The sequence below is a fragment of the Tauraco erythrolophus genome, chromosome W, assembly GCF_009769465.1.
Source record: "Tauraco erythrolophus isolate bTauEry1 chromosome W, bTauEry1.pri, whole genome shotgun sequence".
NCBI lineage: Eukaryota > Metazoa > Chordata > Aves > Musophagiformes > Musophagidae > Tauraco > Tauraco erythrolophus.
The window spans coordinates 25,190,601-25,211,531 of record NC_141497.1 but is presented as its reverse complement, the minus strand read 5'-3'; the positions used below and the strand labels follow the sequence as shown (position 1 = coordinate 25,211,531).

The 20,931-nt window shown below is 44.9% G+C and overlaps 1 protein-coding gene across 1 annotated transcript in view; it reads left to right on the top strand.

Annotated features, from left to right (window-relative positions):
- The window catches only part of LOC147526273 (secretory carrier-associated membrane protein 1-like), a 36,951-nt gene that overhangs the window by 4,606 nt on the left and 11,414 nt on the right, over positions 1-20,931 (top strand). Inside the window, exons 5-6 of the mRNA XM_086630122.1 lie at positions 1,286-1,414; positions 14,175-14,334. Coding sequence (XP_086486248.1) covers positions 1,286-1,414; positions 14,175-14,334 — 289 coding nt within the window. The remainder of the gene's footprint in view (positions 1-1,285; positions 1,415-14,174; positions 14,335-20,931) is intronic.

The window sequence follows — 20,931 nt, the reverse complement described above, 5'->3', positions numbered from 1 at the left end:
TCTGTCTTGAAACTATTGATCCTGAAAGAAAAAAAAACATATGCTCCAGAATGAAGATCTGAATTATTATCAGATATTTTTCGTATAAGAAAATCCAAAGTAGTTTTTAATATTGATGAGAATATTATTTGATTACCTTCTGTATGCTCCCTCTGTAAATCCCCTGCTCTAAAAGACTTGATAAAAAATGTTCAGTGGAAGAGGCAGAAAAATTAACAGATACTTAGTGCCTCGGACCTGTTTGGACAGAACTGTCAGCTTCATCTTGTCTGAGTCGGGAAAGAAATAAGAAATAATGCAAGTGTGCAAGCTTTGCAAGTTTTCTGTTCTTACCAGATGAACTGCTAGTAAAGATATATGGTTGAAGATAGCAAACCTTGTCAGAATTTCAAATAAAGGTGCCTTTTAGGTTAGTCTCTAGTTCAGCTCCACTGAATATGGTGATTAATATATCTCTTGCATCCAGAATTTGAAATGCTATGGTAAAGGTTTGTTGTAATTATCTCAGTTGAATCTCTGAGTCTATGCTTGGTATGTATGACTTGTGTTTGACACACAACTTTGTATATACTCTAGTATATGTATACTCTAGTTTGTGAGCAGATCAGCATACAGGAAATCCAAGTGTCTGATACTGTGTTGCCCTTTGTGGTGTCCTCACTCTGTCACACAACTGTATCAAAATATATTGATGCTGTAGGACATCTTCTTGTAACAAAACAATAGTTTAGACCATTTAAATAGCTACCTTTCTTCAGGCTTACGGGCTTTTAGAGAAAGCTTTGACTGTAAACTGTATTGGGAACTTGTTCAAAGTTTTAGAGATATCCAGGTGTTACAAATATCAGGATTAGGAGAATGGACAATGCTTTTCAGTCCCCAGTCTTTGTGTTCCACAAAGTATGAGAGTATGGTGGGACTTAGGGAAACGTGCATTTAAAAGTCAAGGAACTCTGAGAAATTTTGTGAAGAATTCTCTTTTCTCATTACTTTATAAAAACTTGCCTGCTTTGTCTTTTACATAGATAAAATATTGCACTTTCATTTATCTGTCTGCACTCCATTGTATTTTATTTCTGAAGTTTATTTTCAGTATTGTGTGAGGACTGCTAATAAAACTTGAGTTTTGGTATCCTGAGTTATCCATACACTTGTGAAACTTGTGCATAAAACAATTTGAACAAGTTCAAATGCATATCTCTTTCTAGTATAAAGAAATTAAAACTGTATTATAAAGTGCTTTTTGTTTTGTTTTGTTTTGTTTTTTTTTTCTTCTGATTTGCAGGTAGAAAAAATAACTGGCCACCACTTCCTGAGAATTTTCCAGTGGGTCCATGTTTCTACCAGGACTTTTCTGTAGACATTCCTGTAGAATTCCAGAAGATAGTAAAGATTATGTACTATTTGTGGATGTGTAAGTATTTTTTTAAAAAGAAAAAACAAAGTGCCTGTTCAAAATTGATGATACATACCTGCTACTTTGGCTTTTGCAACATCTGTAATGAGAAATTGTTTTAAATCCAGAAGTCAAATGTTGAAGTGAAATCTTTTTGTTAGCTTCAATTTAAAAAGTATTGGATTATTTCATAGAAACTTCCATATAAAAAAAGGAGGAGGATTACCCCAAGGCAGTTTGGTTATAGTATATTGCAGTTTTCTGTTTTAAATATCCCTGTTGTTGTAAAATGAGCTTTGATTGTTTATTACTTTATAAATAGTTTTAGTGTTTTTAAAATCAGCTTATATATTAAGAAGTATAATTCACGATCGGTGTTAATAGACTTGTGAGTTTAAGTGTAATATCCATTTGCTTTATAATAGACATAGTTTTATATAGTTTAACATAGTTTTATTCTATAGTGGAGACAATATTATTTTAGTCTATTTTTAAAAAAGTGTAAAGTAAATTAGCTGAAGAATCAGTCCATGTTACAACTCTTCTTTGTACACCAAGAATGCTCTACACAGCCTTTGTGGGGTTAATTTTGCTCTCATTCAGGTGCTGTGTTTTGACTGGAGAAATGCTGAATGAACCAAACGTACAGGCTTGCGGTCACAAGCCCTGGTCCTCATGGGGGACTTCAACCACCCTGACATCTGTTGGAGAGACAATACGGCAGGGCACAGGCAGTCCAGGAGGTTCCTGGAATGCGTGGATGACAACTTCCTCCTGCAGGTGATAGAGGAGCCGACAAGGAGGGGTGCCATGCTCGACCTTGTGCTCACCAACAGGGAGGGACTGGTGGGTGAGGTGAAACTTAAGGACAGCCTTGGCTGCAGTGACCACGACACGGTGGAGTTCAAGATCCATGGGGCAGCAAGGAAACCACTCAGCAAGCTCTGTACCCTAGACTTTAAGAAGGCAGACTTCGGCCTCTTCAAGGACCTGATGGGCAAAGTGCCATGGGAGGCGGCCCTGGAGGGACGAGGGGCCCAGGAAAGTTGGTCCACATTCAAGGAGCAACTCCTCCAAGCTCAGCAGAGGTGCATCCCGACGAAGAACAAGTCAGGCAAAAAGGCCAGGAGGCCTGCGTGGATGAGCAAGGAGCTCCTGGACCAACTGAAAATGAAGAGGTTAGCCTACAGAGGGTGGAAGCGGAGACAGATAGCCTGGGAGGAATACAGAGAAGCTGTGCGAGTGACCAGGGATCGGGTGAGGAAGGCTAAAGCCCTGAAGGAATTGAATTTGGCAAGGGATATAAAAAGCAATAAGAAATGCTTCTATAGGTATGTAGGGGACAAAAGGAAGTCCAAGGAGAATGTAGGCCCCCTCCGGAAGGATACTGGTGCTCTGGTCACCCGCGACATAGAGAAGGCTGAGGTACTCAATGAATTTTTTGCCTCAGTCTTCACTGATAAAGCCTCTTGTCTTACCACCCAAGCTGTGGAAAGAACTAGCAGGGACTGTGAGGATGAACCACCGCCCACTGTACTTGAAGAGCAGGTTCGGGAACATCTGAGGAACTTGAAGGTGCACAAGTCCATGGGACCTGATGAGATCCATCCGCGGGTCCTGAAGGAACTGGCGGATGAAGTTGCCAAGCCACTGGCCATTGTATTTGAGAAGTCGTGGCGGTCTGGCGAGGTCCCCGATGACTGGAAGAGAGGGAACATAACCCCCATTTTTAAAAAGGGGAACAAGGAGGACCCGGGCAACTACAGGCCGGTCAGCCTCACCTCTGTGCCTGGCAAAGTCATGGAGCAGATTCTCCTGGGAACCATGCTAAGGCACATGGAGAGCAAGGAGGTGGTGGGTGACAGCCAACATGGCTTCACCAAAGGCAGATCGTGCCTGACCAACTTGGTGGCCTTTTATGATGGGGTGACAACATCGGTGGACAAGGGTCGACCAACGGATGTCATCTACCTGGACTTGTGCAAAGCTTTTGACACTGTCCCGCATGACATTCTTCTCTCTAAACTAGAGAGGCATGGGTTTGATGGATGGACCACTCGGTGGATAAGGAATTGGCTCAATGGCCGTACTCAGAGAGTAGTGGTCAACGGCTCGATGTCCATGTGGAGACCGGTCACGAGTGGCGTCCCTCAGGGGTCCGTGTTGGGCCCGGCCCTCTTCAACATCTTTGTCGGTGACGTGGACAGTGGCATGGAGTGCACCCTCAGCAAGTTCGCCGATGACACCAAGCTGTGTGGTGCCATCGACACGCTGGAAGGGAGGGATGCCATCCAGAGGGACCTCGACAGGCTGGAGAGGTGGGCCCGTACCAACCTCATGAAGTTTAACCAGGCCAAGTGCAAGGTCCTACATCTGGGTCATGGCAATCCCAGGCACAAATATAGACTGGGCGGAGAACGGATCGTGAGCAGCCCTGAGGAGAAGGACTTGGGAGTACTGGTGGACGAGAAGCTCAATATGAGCCGGCAATGTGCTCTTGCGGCCCAGAAGGCCAACCGCGTCCTGGGCTGCATCAAGAGGAGCGTGGCCAGCAGGTCAAGGGAGGTGATTCTCCCCCTCTACTCTGCCCTCGTGAGACCTCACTTGGAGTATTGCGTCCAGTTCTGGAGTCCCCAACATAAGAAGGACATGGACCAGTTGGAGAGGGTCCAGAGGAGGGCCACGAAGATGATAAGAGGGCTGGAGCACCTTTCCTATGAGGACAGGCTGAAAGAGTTGGGGCTGTTCAGCCTGGAGAAGAGGAGGCTCCGGGGTGACCTTATAGCGGTCTTCCAGTACCTCAAGGGGGCCTACAAGAAAGATGGGGAGAGGCTGTTCAAGAGGGCCAGTTGTGATAGGACAAGGGGTAATGGTTTTAAAATAGAGGGAGGTAGATTCAGGTTGGATATTAGGAAAAAATTTTTTACCATGAGAGTTGTAGAACACTGGAACAGGTTGCCCAGAGAGGTGGTGGATGCTCCATCCCTGGAGACGTTCAAGGCCAGGTTGGACGAGGCCCTGAGCAACCTGATCTAGTTGGAGATATCCCTGTTCCTTGCAGGGGGGTTGGACTAGATGACCTTTGAAGGTCCCTTCCAGCCCTAACGATTCTATGATTCTATGATTCTATGAAATGCCACGACATTTGTTTCTTCTGCCTTGTCCAGTGTGATGAGAGTCTAATAAATACTCTAAGACTGATGAAATTCCAAAGATTTAGGTGCTTTGATGCCATTAATATATTTTTAGCATACTAAGGGGATGTGAATTTCAGAACTCTCTTGTATTTTTTTCAGGGCTCCAGATTTAGTTAACAAATCTGCATAGTTTTACCTGTTAATCTGGTAAACTTATTACTGTGATTGAACCATGTAATTGAAAAACATAAAATGAGCAGTCAACATTGAATCAAGTGAATTCCACTTCATCGTAATCCACAACTTTCTATATTCATTGTTGGATCATTAATCTTAAATGAGCAACTAAATCCACTATAGAAGGTGGGACTAGTCACTCACATAAATCTGACAGACATTTAAGTTTTATATGAAATCTAAGATCAAGTACTCCAAAATTTTAGGATAGTTACTAATTCTGACCATTTGCAGAACTGATTTCTAAAAGTGCTGTATGTTTCAAACACAAGGTGAAGTTGGGCAGTGAAATTTTGAATATTAATATTTTTTTTATTTTTCCTTCTTATGGCAATAAATAAAGGAAGCAGCAACATTATAGTATTTCAAAACATATATGAGTTGTGCTCTTATACTAACATGACATTTTCTTATAGGTAGACTGAGTTTTTAACTGAGTCCTCTTGCTCTTTTCCTTCTTTAGCTCTCATACTCTCTGATTTAGGGATTACTCAGGAAGGAAGGAAAAGGGCATAATAAAGGAAAAGAAAGACATGTTTTTATTAACTACAGCAATCAATTAGCAATAGCTTCTGTCAGCTGCCAGTGGAGCTTTTCTATACTATCTTGTTTTTGCCACCACTGCTGTTCTAGTGGCTTGCAGATAGAATGGCAGTTTTCCTGGCTCTGTAGCACTGGGAACTACTCTTTAGATCTTTGTATGCTGTTACTAGTGAAATGTCCCATGTCTCTTGACTGTTATCTGACACCGAATATTTTTTGGCTCAAAGGCCTGTGTTTTCCAGCTACTTTCCCCACAGGCTGATAGCATGTGTAAAATGAGCAGTAGTGATTTTCAAAGCATATTTCTTATTTGAATTTAAAAACTGAAGAGCTGCTGTCCTGGTTTTAGCTGGGACAGTTAGCTCTTCTTTTTAGCAGCTAGAAGAGCTCTGTGTTTTGGTTTTACTCAGAGGCTCGCTCTGAGAAGAATGCTGATAGCAAGCTGATGTTTGTGGTTGGACGTGAGACTCCAAGGACTTTTCAGTGTGCCGGAGTGCAGAAGCACGGCGAGATAAGGGGGGAGCATAGCCGGGACAAGGGGGCCACGATTCCCCTTGTGATTTGTGGTGGAACTTAAGATTGAGGGCCAAACTGGCCAATTAGTATTCCATATCATGCAGCGTCATGCCCAGTATAAAAGCGAGGGTCAGCCGGACAGAAGGGCTTTTGCGCTTTGGCTCTTTCACCGCTTTTGCTCTTTTGCGCTTGCTGCGCTTTTACTCTATTGCTTTTTTTTTTCTTTCTCTCTCTCCCAGTACTCCCACTCTCGGAGTACTCTCTCTCTCTCCCCCTCTCTATTTCGGGGCCTCGCATTTGTCCGGGATTGCAGCTTCGGGACGAGACGGGCTTCGCATACGAGGGGGTGGTGAGCATCTACACTGTGTATTAAATCATCTGTATTAAATTGTTCTTATCTCAACCCACGGGTATCCCATTTATCCTTTAATTCTCTCCCTCATCTCTGGGGCTGGGGGAGGGTGAGTCAACGACGGGGGGGGGGGGGGGGCAGTTTGGTTGCCGGAGCGGCCTAACCCACAACAGCTGCTTAATCTCATAGAAAGATATTGTAGCATTTGGGTTTATTACTTTATATAGACTGTGAACGGGCTGGACATTGGTCAAGGGGTGGTGAGCAATTGCACTGTACATCACTTGTCTGTAGATATTATTATTGTTATCATTATGATTTTTCATTTTCTTTTATTTCAAGTATTAAATAGTTCTTATCCCAACCTACAAGTCTTCCTTCCTTTTCCCAATTCTCCTTCTCGAGTGGGGAGGGGTCATTAGGTAATAGAACAGCTGGCTATTGTTTAGCCATGGATACAGGCTAAATATAGACACAGATTTGCCACTTGATCTACTTCATATTATTATGGGATTTTTAGTGTGTAGCACTGAGAATTGGACAGTGTGGACTGTGTCCAATATTTTATCTGAAGTCCTAATGGAATGTGTAAAGGAAAAAAAAACACCTTCGCATTTTTGGTATTATGTGCTTATGTTCTGTGCTCGTTTTAGAATATATTTTTTCCTATGAAAACGACTTCTGTCATTTGTAAGATGTGTTTGCAGATGTCTCACCCTCTCCATAAAGAGCAGAACAGACAAGGAACAAAATCCTAAACTACATTTCAAACCACTCTGATGCACTCCAAGGTTGTGCGTGATCAAACTTCACTAGCTTTGTCCTCAGTTGCCAGTTGCCTTGTGGCTTCAAAGCCCTCCATTTTGCAGGTATCCCATTCCCCTTGAGGCACTCCATTACAGGGTGACAGTCCAGCTGGTTCCAGCTGGTGATGTTGTTTCAACCCTCTTCTGCAGTGATGGTATTCTTTTAAAACTTGTCCTGTTATCGTAACTACAATTACAAAAAAAAAAAAAAATAATTTTGGAAAGTTCAAACTCCACCAGAATGTGGACTTTTCTGGTAATCTAGGGAGTCTCTGTTTTCCAATATTGACTAGAAAAAGAATATCCCTTAGTAAGCTTTCTCATATTCATTAAAGGAAGGTAGGAATTTTGATTTATATCCTTTGTTGTGCTTTATGAGGCATACACATACAAATTCTGAAATGAGTTGCTTTGCTAACCTCTTGGAACGGTGGTAAGATATGTAGATGCATTAAATGCTCTTTATTTAAAAGTATGAAGTTTTCTGTTTCTGGTGACTCTTGGAGGAAAATATTATTTGTCTGAGACAAATGTGTTTTGAGTTCCTTCAGCCTGCATGCCCACATGCATTGATGTGGGCATTTTGCTTTAAGATTTTTTTTCCACTAAGTTGATTGTCCTGGTTGACATTGATTTAGGGCTTATTTAAGTACTAGTTAAGGGGGAAGCAAAGATCTTTGAAGTCATTTTTTCAGAATCTTTATTTTCTTGCCAGTTCTTTACAGTCAAAGCCGAGGCGAGCTGCTCCGCAGCTGAGGCAGATCTTGGTGTACAGGGAGGTTTCCTGAGGCAGGGAAACGCCAGGACAGCAGAGAGACCCACCAGGAGCTGGCAGCTCTCCTGAAAGACGCTGAGGAGGCCTGGGAATTGCCAGAGCAACTGTGGCCACCCCCACACGTATAAAAAGAAGCCTAGGGAACACTAGCAACCAGGCTGTGGCACGGCAGTTTGCACGGCAGTTTGCACAGAAGGGCGCGCAGGAAGGACGTTGTCACCCTACCAGCTCAAAAGGTCGGTTCAATTGGTGGTCATCACCCTCTCAGAAGGAGCTTAGCTATGGTATCCACTCAACAGAAAACTATGTCCTCTGCACTTGGCAGAATGGATGTGGCAACCCAGACAGAGCTCCCATGAAAACATGCAGCTGTCCAGGTCTCAGGCTACAGGGCATGCCAGAGCCTTTCACTAGTACCTGATGGCAGTAGTGAACTACTGTTCACTACTGTGTGAGGTGTGACCAGGTGGATGATCTGCTCAGCCTGGTGGCAGAGCTACGAGAGGAAGTGGACAGGTTAAGGAGCATCAGGGAGTCTGAGAAAGAGAGAGACTGGTGGTGTCATGCTCTGCTCTCCCTGAGACAGAAACAGGAACAGCCACCAGAAAAAAGCCAAGATCAAGGGGATCCTGTATTGTCCCCCCACCAGGCTGAAGGCAGTAGCTTAAAGGAAAGGAGTGAATGGAGGCAAGCCCATGCTTGGAGCAGCAGGCAAACCCACTCCCTGCCTACCTCGCCTTCCTGGGTGCCTCTGTACAACAGGTACAAGGCTCTGGATGTGGAAGGCCCGTCAATGGATGATGTGGCTGATGGTCCATCTACACCAGAGGTGTTGCCAAGGTCAGAAAAGCCTACCTCCTGTATCACAAGCACCTCTGCGAGGAAGAAAAGACAGGTTATAGTTGTAGGTGACTTCCTTGTGAGGGGAACAGAGGGTCCAATATACCAGACAGACTCTCCTCTTAGGGAAGTCTGCTGCCTCCCTGGGACCAGGGTTAAGGACATCGCTAGGAAACTTCCTAGCCTGGTACGGCCCTCAGACTATTACCCATTGCTGCTCTTCCTTGTGAGTGGCGATGAAGCTGCAACGCATAGTCCAAGGGCATTCAAAAGAGACTGCAGGGCCTTGGGATGGTTGGTAAGGGAATCTGGAGCACAGGTTATTTTTTCCTCTCTCTTTTCAGTTGCGGGCAGGTTGAAAGCTTATGGGTAAGAATTAGAGACAGAGCCAACAAAGGGAACCTTGTGGTTGGTGTTAACTACAGGCCACTCAATCAAGGGGAGCCTAGTGACGAAGCTTTCTTACTCCAGCTACAGGAGGCATCATGCTTGCAGGCTCTCATCCTGCTGGGGAGACTTCAATCACCCCAACATCTGCTGGAAAAGTAGCAGGGTGAGCTACAGACAATCCAGGAGACTCCTGGAGTGCATCGGGGATAACTTCTTAAGCCAGGTAATAGTCAGCCCTACCAGAGAGGATGCATTACTGGACCTGTTGGTCACCAACACAAGTGAGCCTATCAGAGATGTCAAGATTGGAGGCAGCCTGGGCTGCAGTGATCATGCACTGGTGGAGTTTGCAGTCCCGAGGGACATGGGACAGGCAAAGAATAAAGTCAGGACCCTGAATTTTAGGAAAACAAACTTCCAGCTGTCCAAGGAGTTAGTCAATGGGATCCCCTGGGAAACTGCCCTCAGGGACAAGGGAGCAGAATAGAGCTGGAAGATCTTTAAGGATGCTTTCCATAGAGTGCAAGAGCTCTTGATCCCCATGTGTAAGAAATCAGGAAAGGAAGGCAAGAGACTGGCATGGCTGAGTTGAGACCCGCTGATCAAACTAAAGGGCAAGAAGGAAATGCACAGGCAGTGGAAGTAGGGACAGGTATCCTGGGAAGAGTACAGGGATGCTGTCTGGTTGTGTAGGGATAGGGTTGGGAAGGCCAAGGTGCAGCTGGAGCTAAACTCGGCAAGGGACGCAAAGAATAATAAGAAGGGCTTCTGCAGGTATGTCAGCCAGAAAAGGAAGGTCAAAGAAAGTGTACCTCCCACTGATGAATATGACTGACAAACTGGTAACAACAGGCGAGGAGAAGGCTGAGGTACGCAACAACTTTTTTGCCTCAGTCTTCACTGGCAGCCTCTCTTCCCTCACCTCTTGAGTGGATGGACTGCAAGGCGGGGACTGGGGGAGCAAAGTCCCTCCCACTGTAAGAGAAGATCAGGCTCAAGACCACCTGAGGGACCTGAATGTACATAAGTCTATGGGACCTGATGAGATGCATCCCAGAGTCCTGAGGAAATTGGCTGATGTAGTTGCCAAGCCACTCTCCATGATATTGGAAAAGTCATGGCAGTCAGGTGAAGTCTTGGGCGACTGGAAAAAGGGAAACATTGCACTCACTTTTAAAAAGGGTAGAAAGGAGGTCCCTGGGAACTACGGACCTGTCAGCCTCACCTCTGTGCCTGGGAAGATCATGTAACAGATCCTCCTTGAAGCTATGCTAAGGCACATGGAGGACAGGGAGGTGAGACAGCCAGCATGGCTTCACCAAGGGCAAGTCTTGCCTGACCAACCTAGTGGTCTTCTATGATAGAGTGACTACATCAATGGACAAGGGAAGAGCTACAGATGTTGTTTATCTGGACGTCTGTAAGGCCCTTGACACAGTTCCCCTGTCCTGGTTTCGACTGGGACAGAGTTAGGGTTTTTTTTAGTAGCTAGAAGAGCTCTGTGGTTTGGTTTTAGTCTGGGATTTGTTCTGAGAAGAATGTTGATAGCGCACTGATGTTTATAGTTGGCACTGAGGCCTCAAGGACTTTTCAGCTTGCCATGTTCTTGCCAGTGTGCAGGAGCACAACAGGCTAGGGAGGGGGGAGCATGACCAGGACAAAGGGTCCACAATTCTCCTTATGATTTGAACTTAGACTTAGGATTGAGGGCCAAATTGGCCAATGGAGTATTCCGTATCATGCAACGTCATGCCCAGTATATAGATGAGGGTTGACTGGGAAGTTTGGAATTGTCTTCTGGGGCCGTCTTGGTCTCTTCTTGGACTCTCGGAGTTCTATCTTTCTCTCTTGAGTGCTATCTTTTTTCGGGCCTCTCACTCATCTGGGATTGCGGTATCGGAACTTATCTGTTTCAGGATCGTTTGCCAGGATGGGACAGGCGTTGATCACGGGATGATGAGCAATTACACTGTGCGTCACTTGTTTCTATATATTATTATATATATACAATCTATATTATTATCAATATTATATATATAATCATATGTTATATTATATTATTGTTGTTATTAAATTGTATTATTAAATTGTTCTTATCTCAACCTACAAGTCTCCTTCTCTTTTCCCCTTTAATTCTCTTCCCCATTCCTCAGGGGCTGGGGGAGGCCGAGCGAACGGGACTGCATTGCGTTTAGTCGCTGGCCAGTTTAAACCATAACAGCCCTCTTTCCAAATTGGAGAGATATGGATTTGATGGATGGACTGTTCGGTGCATAAGGAATTGACTGGATGGTCGCATCCAGAGAGTAGTGGTCAATGACTCAATGTCCAGATGGAGATCAGTTACAAGTGGTGTCCCTCAGGGGTCCATATTGGGACCAGTACTGTTTAATATCTTCATCAATGACATAATGGGCTCGAGTGCACCCTCAGCAAGTTTGCAGGTGACACCAAGCTGAGTGGTGCAGTTGACATGCCTGAGGGACAGGATGCCATCCAGAGGGACCTGGACAAGCTCGAGAAGTGGGCCCATGCGAATCTCATGAAGTTCAACAAGGCCAAGTGCAAGGTCCTGCACATGAGTCGGGGCAATCCCGAGCACCGGGAAACCCCCGGTGTCAATGCAGGCTGAGGGATGAAGGGATTGAGAGCAGCCCGGAGGAGAAGAACTTGGGGGTACTGGTGGACGAAAAGCTCAAAATGAGCCGACAATGTGTGCTCGCAGCCTAGAAAGCCAACCATATCCTGGATTGTATCAAAAGAAGCATCACCAGCAGGTCGAGGGAGGTGATCCTGCCCCTCTACTCCGCTCTCGTGAGACCCCCACCTGGAGTACTGTGTCCAACTCTGGAGTCCTCAGCACAGGAAAGACATGGTCCTGTTGGAACGAGTCCAGAGGAGGGCCACAAAGATGATCAGAGGGATGGAACACCTCTCCTATGAGGACAGGCTGAGAGAGTTGGGGTTGTTCAGCCTGGAGAAGAGAAAGCTCTGGGGAGTCCTTATTGCGACCTTTCAGTACTTAAAGGGGGCCTATAAGAAAGATGATGACAGACTTTTTAATAGGGCCTGGAGAGATAGGACAAGGGGCAATGGCTTTAAATTGAAAGAGGGTAGATTCAGACTGGATATAAGGAAGAAATTTTTTACAATGAGTGTGGCGAAGCACTGGAACAGGTTGCCCAGAGAGGTTGTAGATGCCCCATCCCTGGAAACATTCAAAGTCAGGTTGGACGGGGCTCCGAGCAACCTGATCTAGTTGAAGATGTCCCTGCTCAGGGGACTAGATGAGGTTGGACTAGATGACCTTTAAAGGCTCCTTCCAACCCAAACCATTCTGTGATTCTTCTGTTAACTTTATCTTCCAGTAGAATGACTACAATGTTTCTCTGAACTTAAAAAAAAAAAAAAATCATTGCTGTAAGGAGCTGCTTGTGCACTCTCAATTACAAATCACTCCTGAATCACTGGTTATTGCTGAACAAAGACAGAAATTAATGTTCAGCTTTTAAGTCTGACAGAACTAACTTCTGTGACAGATAGCATGAAAGTAGTAGTCGTAATGTTTCTTACTACTGCTGTATCTTTTTCTGTTCCAAGAACTAAATGTATTTGAAATACACCATGAAGTTGTAATGCCAATGCATTTTCTTTAGTAGAAATTAAATAGTGAATCTGTAAGAAGGTCTGCCAATGAGAAAATGCCAGTATTGAGCTAAGAACTGAGCACCAAAAAGGCAGATGCTATAAGAACCAATTGGTTATAACCAAGGTTATAAGAAATATTTGAATATGCAATGTTTTAAAGGATCTAGAACAGCTTCTTGCAGATCTTGTTTTACTGAGAAACATTTTTACTAAGTAGATTTTTTTGCTTTGTTACCTGAGCTATTACAAAGAGCTTTTCATTAAAATATTTTTTTGAAAATTTTCTTTTCAAATTAGAATGTGTATAGTGCTAAATTTATGATGTATTTTATATAATTTATAATCTTTTCTGTAAGAAAAAATCCAGTAGTTTTGTACTGTAATATTAAGGCTGATAGCCTGTCCTGGTTTTAGCTGGGACAGAGTTAGCTCTTCTTTTTAGCAGCTAGAAGAGCTCCGTGTTTTGGTTTTACTCAGAGGCTCGCTCTGAGAAGAATGTTGATAGCAAGCTGATGTTTGTGGTTGGAAGTGAGACTCCAAGGACTTTTCAGCGTGCCGTGTTCTGGCCGGAGTGCAGAAGCACGGCGGGATAAGGGGGGAGCATAGCCGGGACAAGGGGGCCACGATTCCCCTTGTGATTTGTGGTGGAACTTAAGATTGAGGGCCAAACTGGCCAATTAGTATTCCATATCATGCGGCGTCATGCCCAGTATAAAAGTGAGGGACAGCCGGAAAGAAGGGCTTTTTGCTCTTTCGCTGCTTTTGCGCTTCTGCGCTTTCGCTCTATTGCCTTTTTTCCCCCCCTCTCTCTCCCAGTACTCCCACTCTCGGAGTACTATCTCTCTCTCTCCCTCCCTCTCTATTTTGGGGCCTCGCGTTCGCCCGGGATTGCAGCTTCGGGACGAGACGGGCTTCGGATAAGAGGGGGTGGTGAGCATCTACACTGTGTATTAAATCATCTGTATGAAATTGTTCTTATCTCAACCCACGGGTTTCCCGTTTCTCCTTTAATTCTCTCCCTCATCCCTGGGGCTGGGGGAGGGTGAGTGAGCGACTGTGTAGGGTTTGGTTGCCGGAGCAGCCTAGGAGCGGCCTAACCCACGACATAGCCCTGCACCCATTTACTTGCCTGATTGTAAGAGAAAGTAGATAGCCAGCATATCAAAAAAGTGCAAATATCTGTATGCAGTAATTACTGTAGAAGAAGTATCGATTATTGCAGCTGTAGAAACATCTTTTTTTCATCTTTTTAGGTTTGAAAATATTTTATTTTTGTGACGGATTTTTTTTTCTTCACTATACACCTGATACTACTTGAATTTTCATGTTCAGTACTTTCACTTGTGAATACTGACTTGAACCTGAAAGTTGGAAAGCAATAAAAATCAGCTTATTGCTGAGAGAGGATACTGATTTATTGTCAGCATGTTTATGTTTTGTTTAAAAATGCACAGTTTGGGTATTATTTAACAGTTGTAATAATTTATTATATGAACATAATTTAATTAAGACTTTTTTGCTTTTGCTTCTACAGTCCATACAGTGACACTGTTTCTTAATATCTTTGGATGTTTGGCCTGGTTTTACATTGATGCTACACGAGGCGTTGATTTTGGATTGAGTATCCTATGGTTCTTGCTTTTTACCCCTTGTTCTTTTGTCTGCTGGTACAGACCACTTTATGGAGCTTTCGGGTAAGAACTTCAGCTTAAGATATTTTTTAAAAATAGTACACTTATTGAAATGCATTAACATTCCAGAATTTGCTTGTTTATCATTATGATAATCCTTTAATATGATTTCATTAGAAAATAAGTAGAATGTTTGCCATTAATTCAGTTGCTGTATCTGAAATGTCGATGGCAACAGTTAGGAGTATCATAGAATATCCTTTAAAATATTTTAAAAATATTTGCTCCTGGGAGCACGGAAGGTTCAGGAGCACACCTGAAATGCTTGTACACCAACGCAAGCAGTATGAGAAACAAGCAGGATTAACTGGAAGCGTTGATCAGTTCCCAGAGCCATGATGTCATTGGTATTAATGAGACTTGGTCGAATGACTCCCACGACTGGAGTGCTGGGATGGAGGGCTACAGGCTGTTCAGGAGGATAGGCAGGGCAGGTGAGGTGGAGGAGTTGCACTATACGTAAGGGAGAGGTTTGATTGTACAGCCCTTACAGTTAGCAATGATGTGGTCGAGAGCCTCTGGGTGAGGATTAGGGGGATGGAAAACAAAGGGGATGTCGTAGTGGGTGTCTACTACCGATCATCCAGCCAGGTTATTCTATAGGCAATTAGGAGAAATCTCTGGATCGGTAGCCCTTGTCCTTATGGGAGATTTCAACTTCCCAGACATCAACTGGGAATACCATACTGCTGTGACGAGCAAGCCTGGGAAATTCTTGAAGTTTGTGGAAGATAACTTCTTGACACAAGTACTCAGGGAGCCAACTAGGAAAGATGCCCTCCTAGACTTGTTGTTTGTGAATAGAGAAGGACTCTTGGGAGATGTGATGGTAGGTGGCTGTCTTGGCCGCAGTGATGATGCACGGAAACAGACTCTATAACTCCTGGAGAGTTATAAAGCAGGTATGTTTATTGCGGCGCCGGGTGCAAGGGGGATCTCTCCTCCACAAACTTGCACACCGTGCCGTGAAACAGGCAATTATTATTATTTATCACGCATAATCATACATAATCATTAGTATAGGCTGGATTATTACAATTAATTCTAAGAATAGGCATTGCTGATGGAGATTAATTCCAGGAAATCATTATCATCTGATCCTCCCCTCATTGCATGCGCACTGCTATCTGGTGGTCGTCTATTGGGGTCTTTTGGAGAAAGGCTCGTAGTCTTCTTCACCGTGCACTTTTCACCTTTGCTCAATTGGCCGTATTCCTATCCACTTGGCCTTGTTCCTATCCATGAGACTGGCTTCAACAGTCCCAAAATTAATCAATTTCACCTCTCTTTTGTTCCGTGGTCTCACATCCAGTCACGGTCTCTGGTTGGTAAGAAAGCTAGTAAAAAATCATTAAACCAAGCTATTCTCTATTTAATGTCCCAGGTCACATAAGCTTTAGGTACTTTCCGTGTCCATCATGCATTATACAGTATCAGTGATCATGAAATGGTTGAGTTTAAAATTTTTGGTGTAATGAGAAAAAAGGACAGCAGAGTTGCTACCCTGGACTTCAGGAGAGCAAACTTTAAGCTATTCGGGGAGCTACTTAGCAGAGTACCCTGGGAATCTGCTTTTGAGGGCTTAGGAGTCCACAAGTGCTGGTCAGTTTTTAAGAACCACCTTTTAAAAGTGCGGGAGCAGGCAATCCCATTGTGTCGAAAGTCAAGCAAGCAAAGCAGAAGACCAGCTTGGCTGAACAGGGAACTCCTCTTGGAGCTCAAGAGGAAAAAGAAATTGTACAATCTCTGGAAGCAAGGTCAGGCTTCACAGGAAGAGTACAGAGCTGTGGTTCATATATGCAGGGAGAAGACACGAAAGGTCAAAGCTCAATTAGAGTTGAAACTGGCCAGTGTTGTGTCGGACAACAAGAAGGGCTTTTTTTTAAGTACGTCAATAGCAAGAGGAGATCTGAAGAAAACATTGGACTGATACTTGTTGAAGATGGTCATCTGACTAATAGGGATGAAGAAAAAGCAGAGGCATTCAATGCTTTTTTGCCTCAGTCTTTAATAACACTGATAGACCTTGGGCTGCCCGGTCCCCTGAGTCGGAGGACCATGACTGCGAGAACAGTGCCTTTCCATTTGTGGACGCTGAAATTGTAAGGGACCAACTGTATCAGCTGAATGTTCACAAGTCCGTGGGGCCTGATGGGATTCATCCCAGAGTACTGAAGGAGCTAGCACATGTTACGGCAGGACTCCTCTTGATCATCTACCAAAGGTCTGGGGAGGTCCTCACTGACTGGAAGCTAGCCAGCGTTATTCCAATTTACAAGAAGGGCGTGAGGGAAGACCCAGGGAACTACAGACCTGTTAGTCTGACCTCAGTACCTGGAAAAATTATGGAGAAGATCATACTGGGTGCTACTGAAAGGCATTGAAAGAACAATGCAATCCTCAGGCACAGTCCACGTGGGTTCACAAAGGGAAAGTCCTGTTTAACTAATTTGATATCCTTCTATGATAAGGTCATCTGCCTAGTGGGTGATGGGAAGGTGGCAAATGTAGGGTTTTTTTGGATTTCAGTAAGGCTTTTGATACTGTCCCTCACAGTATCCTTGTGGACAAGAGTTCCAATTGTGAGATGAGCAGGTATGCAGTGTGGCTGGGTGAAGAACTGGCTGAAGGGCAGGGCTCAAAGGGTTGTAGTGAATGGGGCTACATCCGATTGGCGACTATTCACCAGCAGTGTTCCTCAAGGCTCAGTTCTAGGGCCAGTCCTGTTCAATATATTTATCAACAATCTGGATGCAGGAGTTGAACGCACCATTAGCAAGTCTGCTGATGATACCCAACTGGGAGGTGCTGTTGACTCTCTTGAGGGACAGGAGGCCTTGCAGAGGGATCTAGCTAGATTGGAGCACTGAGCAATCGTCAGTGCCATGAAATTTAACATAGTATAAAGTATAAATTGGGAGAGGAGTGACTGGAGAGCAGCCCTGCAGAAAGGGATCTGGGGGTGCTGGTCGACAGCAGGCTCAATATCAGTCAGCGGTTGTGGGAAAATGACTGAAATTGGAGGGGAATGGGAGAACATTGTCCCCAAAATTCAGCTACATCTCAACATAAGCTGTAATATCAGAGCAGCTCTGAGATGAGACACAGCTGCTGCTCCCAGGAAAGGCCTATGTAATATCCTTGAAATGGGGAGTAGAGTGATACGGAGGTATCACAGCTCATCCCTGTTATCAGGGAAAAGGAATAACAAACAAGGCCTACGTAATACCCTTGGAATGGGGAGTAGAGTGGTACAGAGGTATCACGGCTTGTCCCCGTTATCAGGGATAAGGGGCGCCTGGTGAAGCAAGGAATATGAATCACAACCGCTGCCTCAGCAGTGATGGTGAAATCGTGTCCTTTAGCTACTAAATCACACCTCCACCCGCCTCCGAGCTGTGACCACCCCTCACGAGAGAAATTTACACCAATCCTAATAAAGTTATGTATGACTAGAGTCACTCGAGCTCCACCTAAAAGAAATGAAAAAGTATAAAATGGCAAAAGACAAAGGGGATGTTAGGGAGAAGCCCCTCCATCGAAACGTCCGGGATCAGTCGACGGGCTGAACCTCTCTTCTCCCCCCGATAGGGACGCCTATTGGGTAAGAGCTCTGTGTTATACGCACTTATTTACTAACATCTTGCTAGCTATTTGGTATTATCACTGATCAGTACTAGCTTTATATTATCACTACAGTATTTTAATTAAAGTTGTTTTGGTAGTCAGTCACTATCACCGGCTATCTACGAATCTATATCCTGTCACGAATTAAAAAGTTATATATTCAAAAGTTCTAGGAACTTTTGCCCTTATATAAGGAGGTTGGGCTATAGTACTACCGAACCGGTGTACTCGCCAAAGATATATATATATATATATACAAAAGTCCCAGCAACTTTTGACCTTATTATACAGACCGGTCATTTTAACTGTGCCAAACGTGACAGTAAAATTGGCGTAGTCGGCAGGATAGCCATGGATAAACTGCTGCAAAAACATAAATGTGCCCCTTCCCCAGCTGGGAAGGAGTGGGCTCAAAAGTATTGGAAGGATAAAAGGAAAGTGGTAGAACGCATTGAAAAATGTCAGGCTGAGCAGCAATTTAAAGAGGGTAAAGGAGTTGTTTGTGCAGTGCTTGGAGCCTGTTTGTCTTGTGTACAGTAAGAAGCTAAAGATTTTTCTGCCCCCTCCAAACAAATTGCAGATGTAGAATACACTGCTTTAAAATCAGAAAATGAGACATTGAAATCATCATTAGCTTTTGAGAGGGAGACAAAAGAAAAACTGGTAAACCAAAATGATAAACTTTTGATTGAAAAAGATAAACTTGTAACTGAAAATGGTCACTTTAGATCTGAAGTGGACAACCTTAAATCAGAAGTGGACCACCTTAAAACTCTGCTCGCTGCAGCACAGCACAGAGAGAGTTGCTGGAAAAACAATCCTCTGTTTCAGTCGAACAAGTCCGTAAGTCAGTTCAGTACATGGACACTGAGACTTGGGACGGGGACATTTGGAGTGACAGTGATGATAATGAAATCATGGGGACACCCGATCCCAACTCTCAGCCACTTCCTTTAAGACCATTAATTAAGACCGAAACTGCTGTTGATAACAGTGAAGAAATTCACACCACTGTGTGAACAGTCCCCTGGTCTCCCACTGAATTGGCAAAATTAAAACAAAAATACTCCAGACACCCCAAGGAGTCAGAAACAGAATACGTGTGGCCAGTCTCCCTTACAGGGGGAAATCAGATTTTACTAAGTGAGGAGGAGGCAGAAGGTTTTTGGGGCCCTGGTGTGTTTTTAACTACTATACCTGGAAATCATTATTGTTCCTTAACTACACGAGTGGCATACTGGGCAGGTGGTATAGATCCTCAGAAAAAAGGTGATCTGCTGAGAATTACCACTATGGGGTTCTCTGATTTGGCTTCCTCAGTGCCAAAGGTGACATGCACACAAGCAATGCGTGAGAGAGACCTGACAAGAAAATCCTCAGTGTTGGCTCCCATTGATCGAGCACAATTGACACCTCTAGTTCGTGGTCTCCCTGATAGTTTAAAAACATCGGTAGCAATTGAAAAAGCTGCTGAGGATCTAAACATAACACCCAGTCGCCACAAAGTGAAGGTTGTTGAGACTAAAGAAGAACAACCAACAGCAAAACCAGCTCTGTGGCTTCCAGGAGATAAAAAACTAACCCGTGCTGAAGTGCCAGTCGGTGCTGCCTGCACTAACATATTAAGCTTTGATTTGCTATATGGCAGGTCATGGAAATTGCCTGATAGTTCATAGAATCATAGAATGGTTAGGGCTGGAAGGGACCTTCAAAGGTCATCTAGTCCAACCCCCCTGCAAGGAACAAGGATATCTCCAACTAGATCAGGTTGCTCAGGGCCTCGTCCAACCTGGCCTTGAACGTCTCCAGGGATGGAGCATCCACCACCTCTCTGGGCAACCTGTTCCAGTGTTCTACAACTCTCATGGTAAAAAATTTTTTCCTAATATCCAATCTGAATCTACCTCCCTCTATTTTAAAACCATTACCCCTTGTCCTATCACAACAGGCCCTCCTGAACAGCCTCTCCCCATCTTTCCTGTAGGCCCCCTTGAGGTACTGGAAGACCGCTATAAGGTCACCCCGGAGCCTCCTCTTCTCCAGGCTGAACAGCCCCAACTCTTTCAGCCTGTCCTCATAGGAAAGGTGCTCCAGCCCTCTTATCATCTTCGTGGCCCTCCTCTGGACCCTCTCCAACTGGTCCATGTCCTTCTTATGTTGGGGGCTCCAGAACTGGACGCAGTACTCCAGGTGAGGTCTCACGAGGGCAGAGTAGAGGGGGAGAATCACCTCTCTCGACCTGCTGGCCACGCTCCTCTTGATGCAGCCCAGGATGCGGTTGGCCTTCTGGGCCGCAAGAGCACATTGCCGGCTCATATTGAGCTTCTCGTCCACCAGTACTCCCAAGTCCTTCTCCTCAGGGCTGCTCTCGATCCATTCACCACCCAGTCTGTATTTGTGCCTGGGATTGCCACGACCCAGATGTAGGACCTTGCACTTGGCCTGGTTGAACTTCATGAGGTTGACACGGGCCCACCTCTCCAGCCTGTCGAGGTCCCTCTGGATGGCATCCCTCCCTTCCAGCGTGTCGATGGCACCACACAGCTTGGTGTCATCGGCGAACTTGCTGAGGGTGCACTCCATGCCACTGTCCACGTCACCGACAAAGATGTTGAAGAGGGCCGGGCCCAACACGGACCCCTGAGGGACGCCACTCGTGACCGGTCTCCACTTGGACATCGAGCCGTTGACCACTACTCTCTGAGTGCGACCATTGAGCCATTGAGTTCCTTAAAGAGTTTTGCAGGGCAGGGTAATGAAGATCGGCTGTGGGTTGATTCTGATTTTTTTTTTTCTGATCTGGGGGTGCTGGTCGACAGCAGGCTCAATATCAGTCAGCGTTGTGCCCTGGCAGCCAAGAGAGCAAACCGCATCCTGGGGTGCATCAAACACAGCATAGCCAGCTGGTCAAGAGAGATGATTATCCCACTGCATTTAGTGTTGGTGCGACCTCGCCTTGAGGACTGTGTGCAG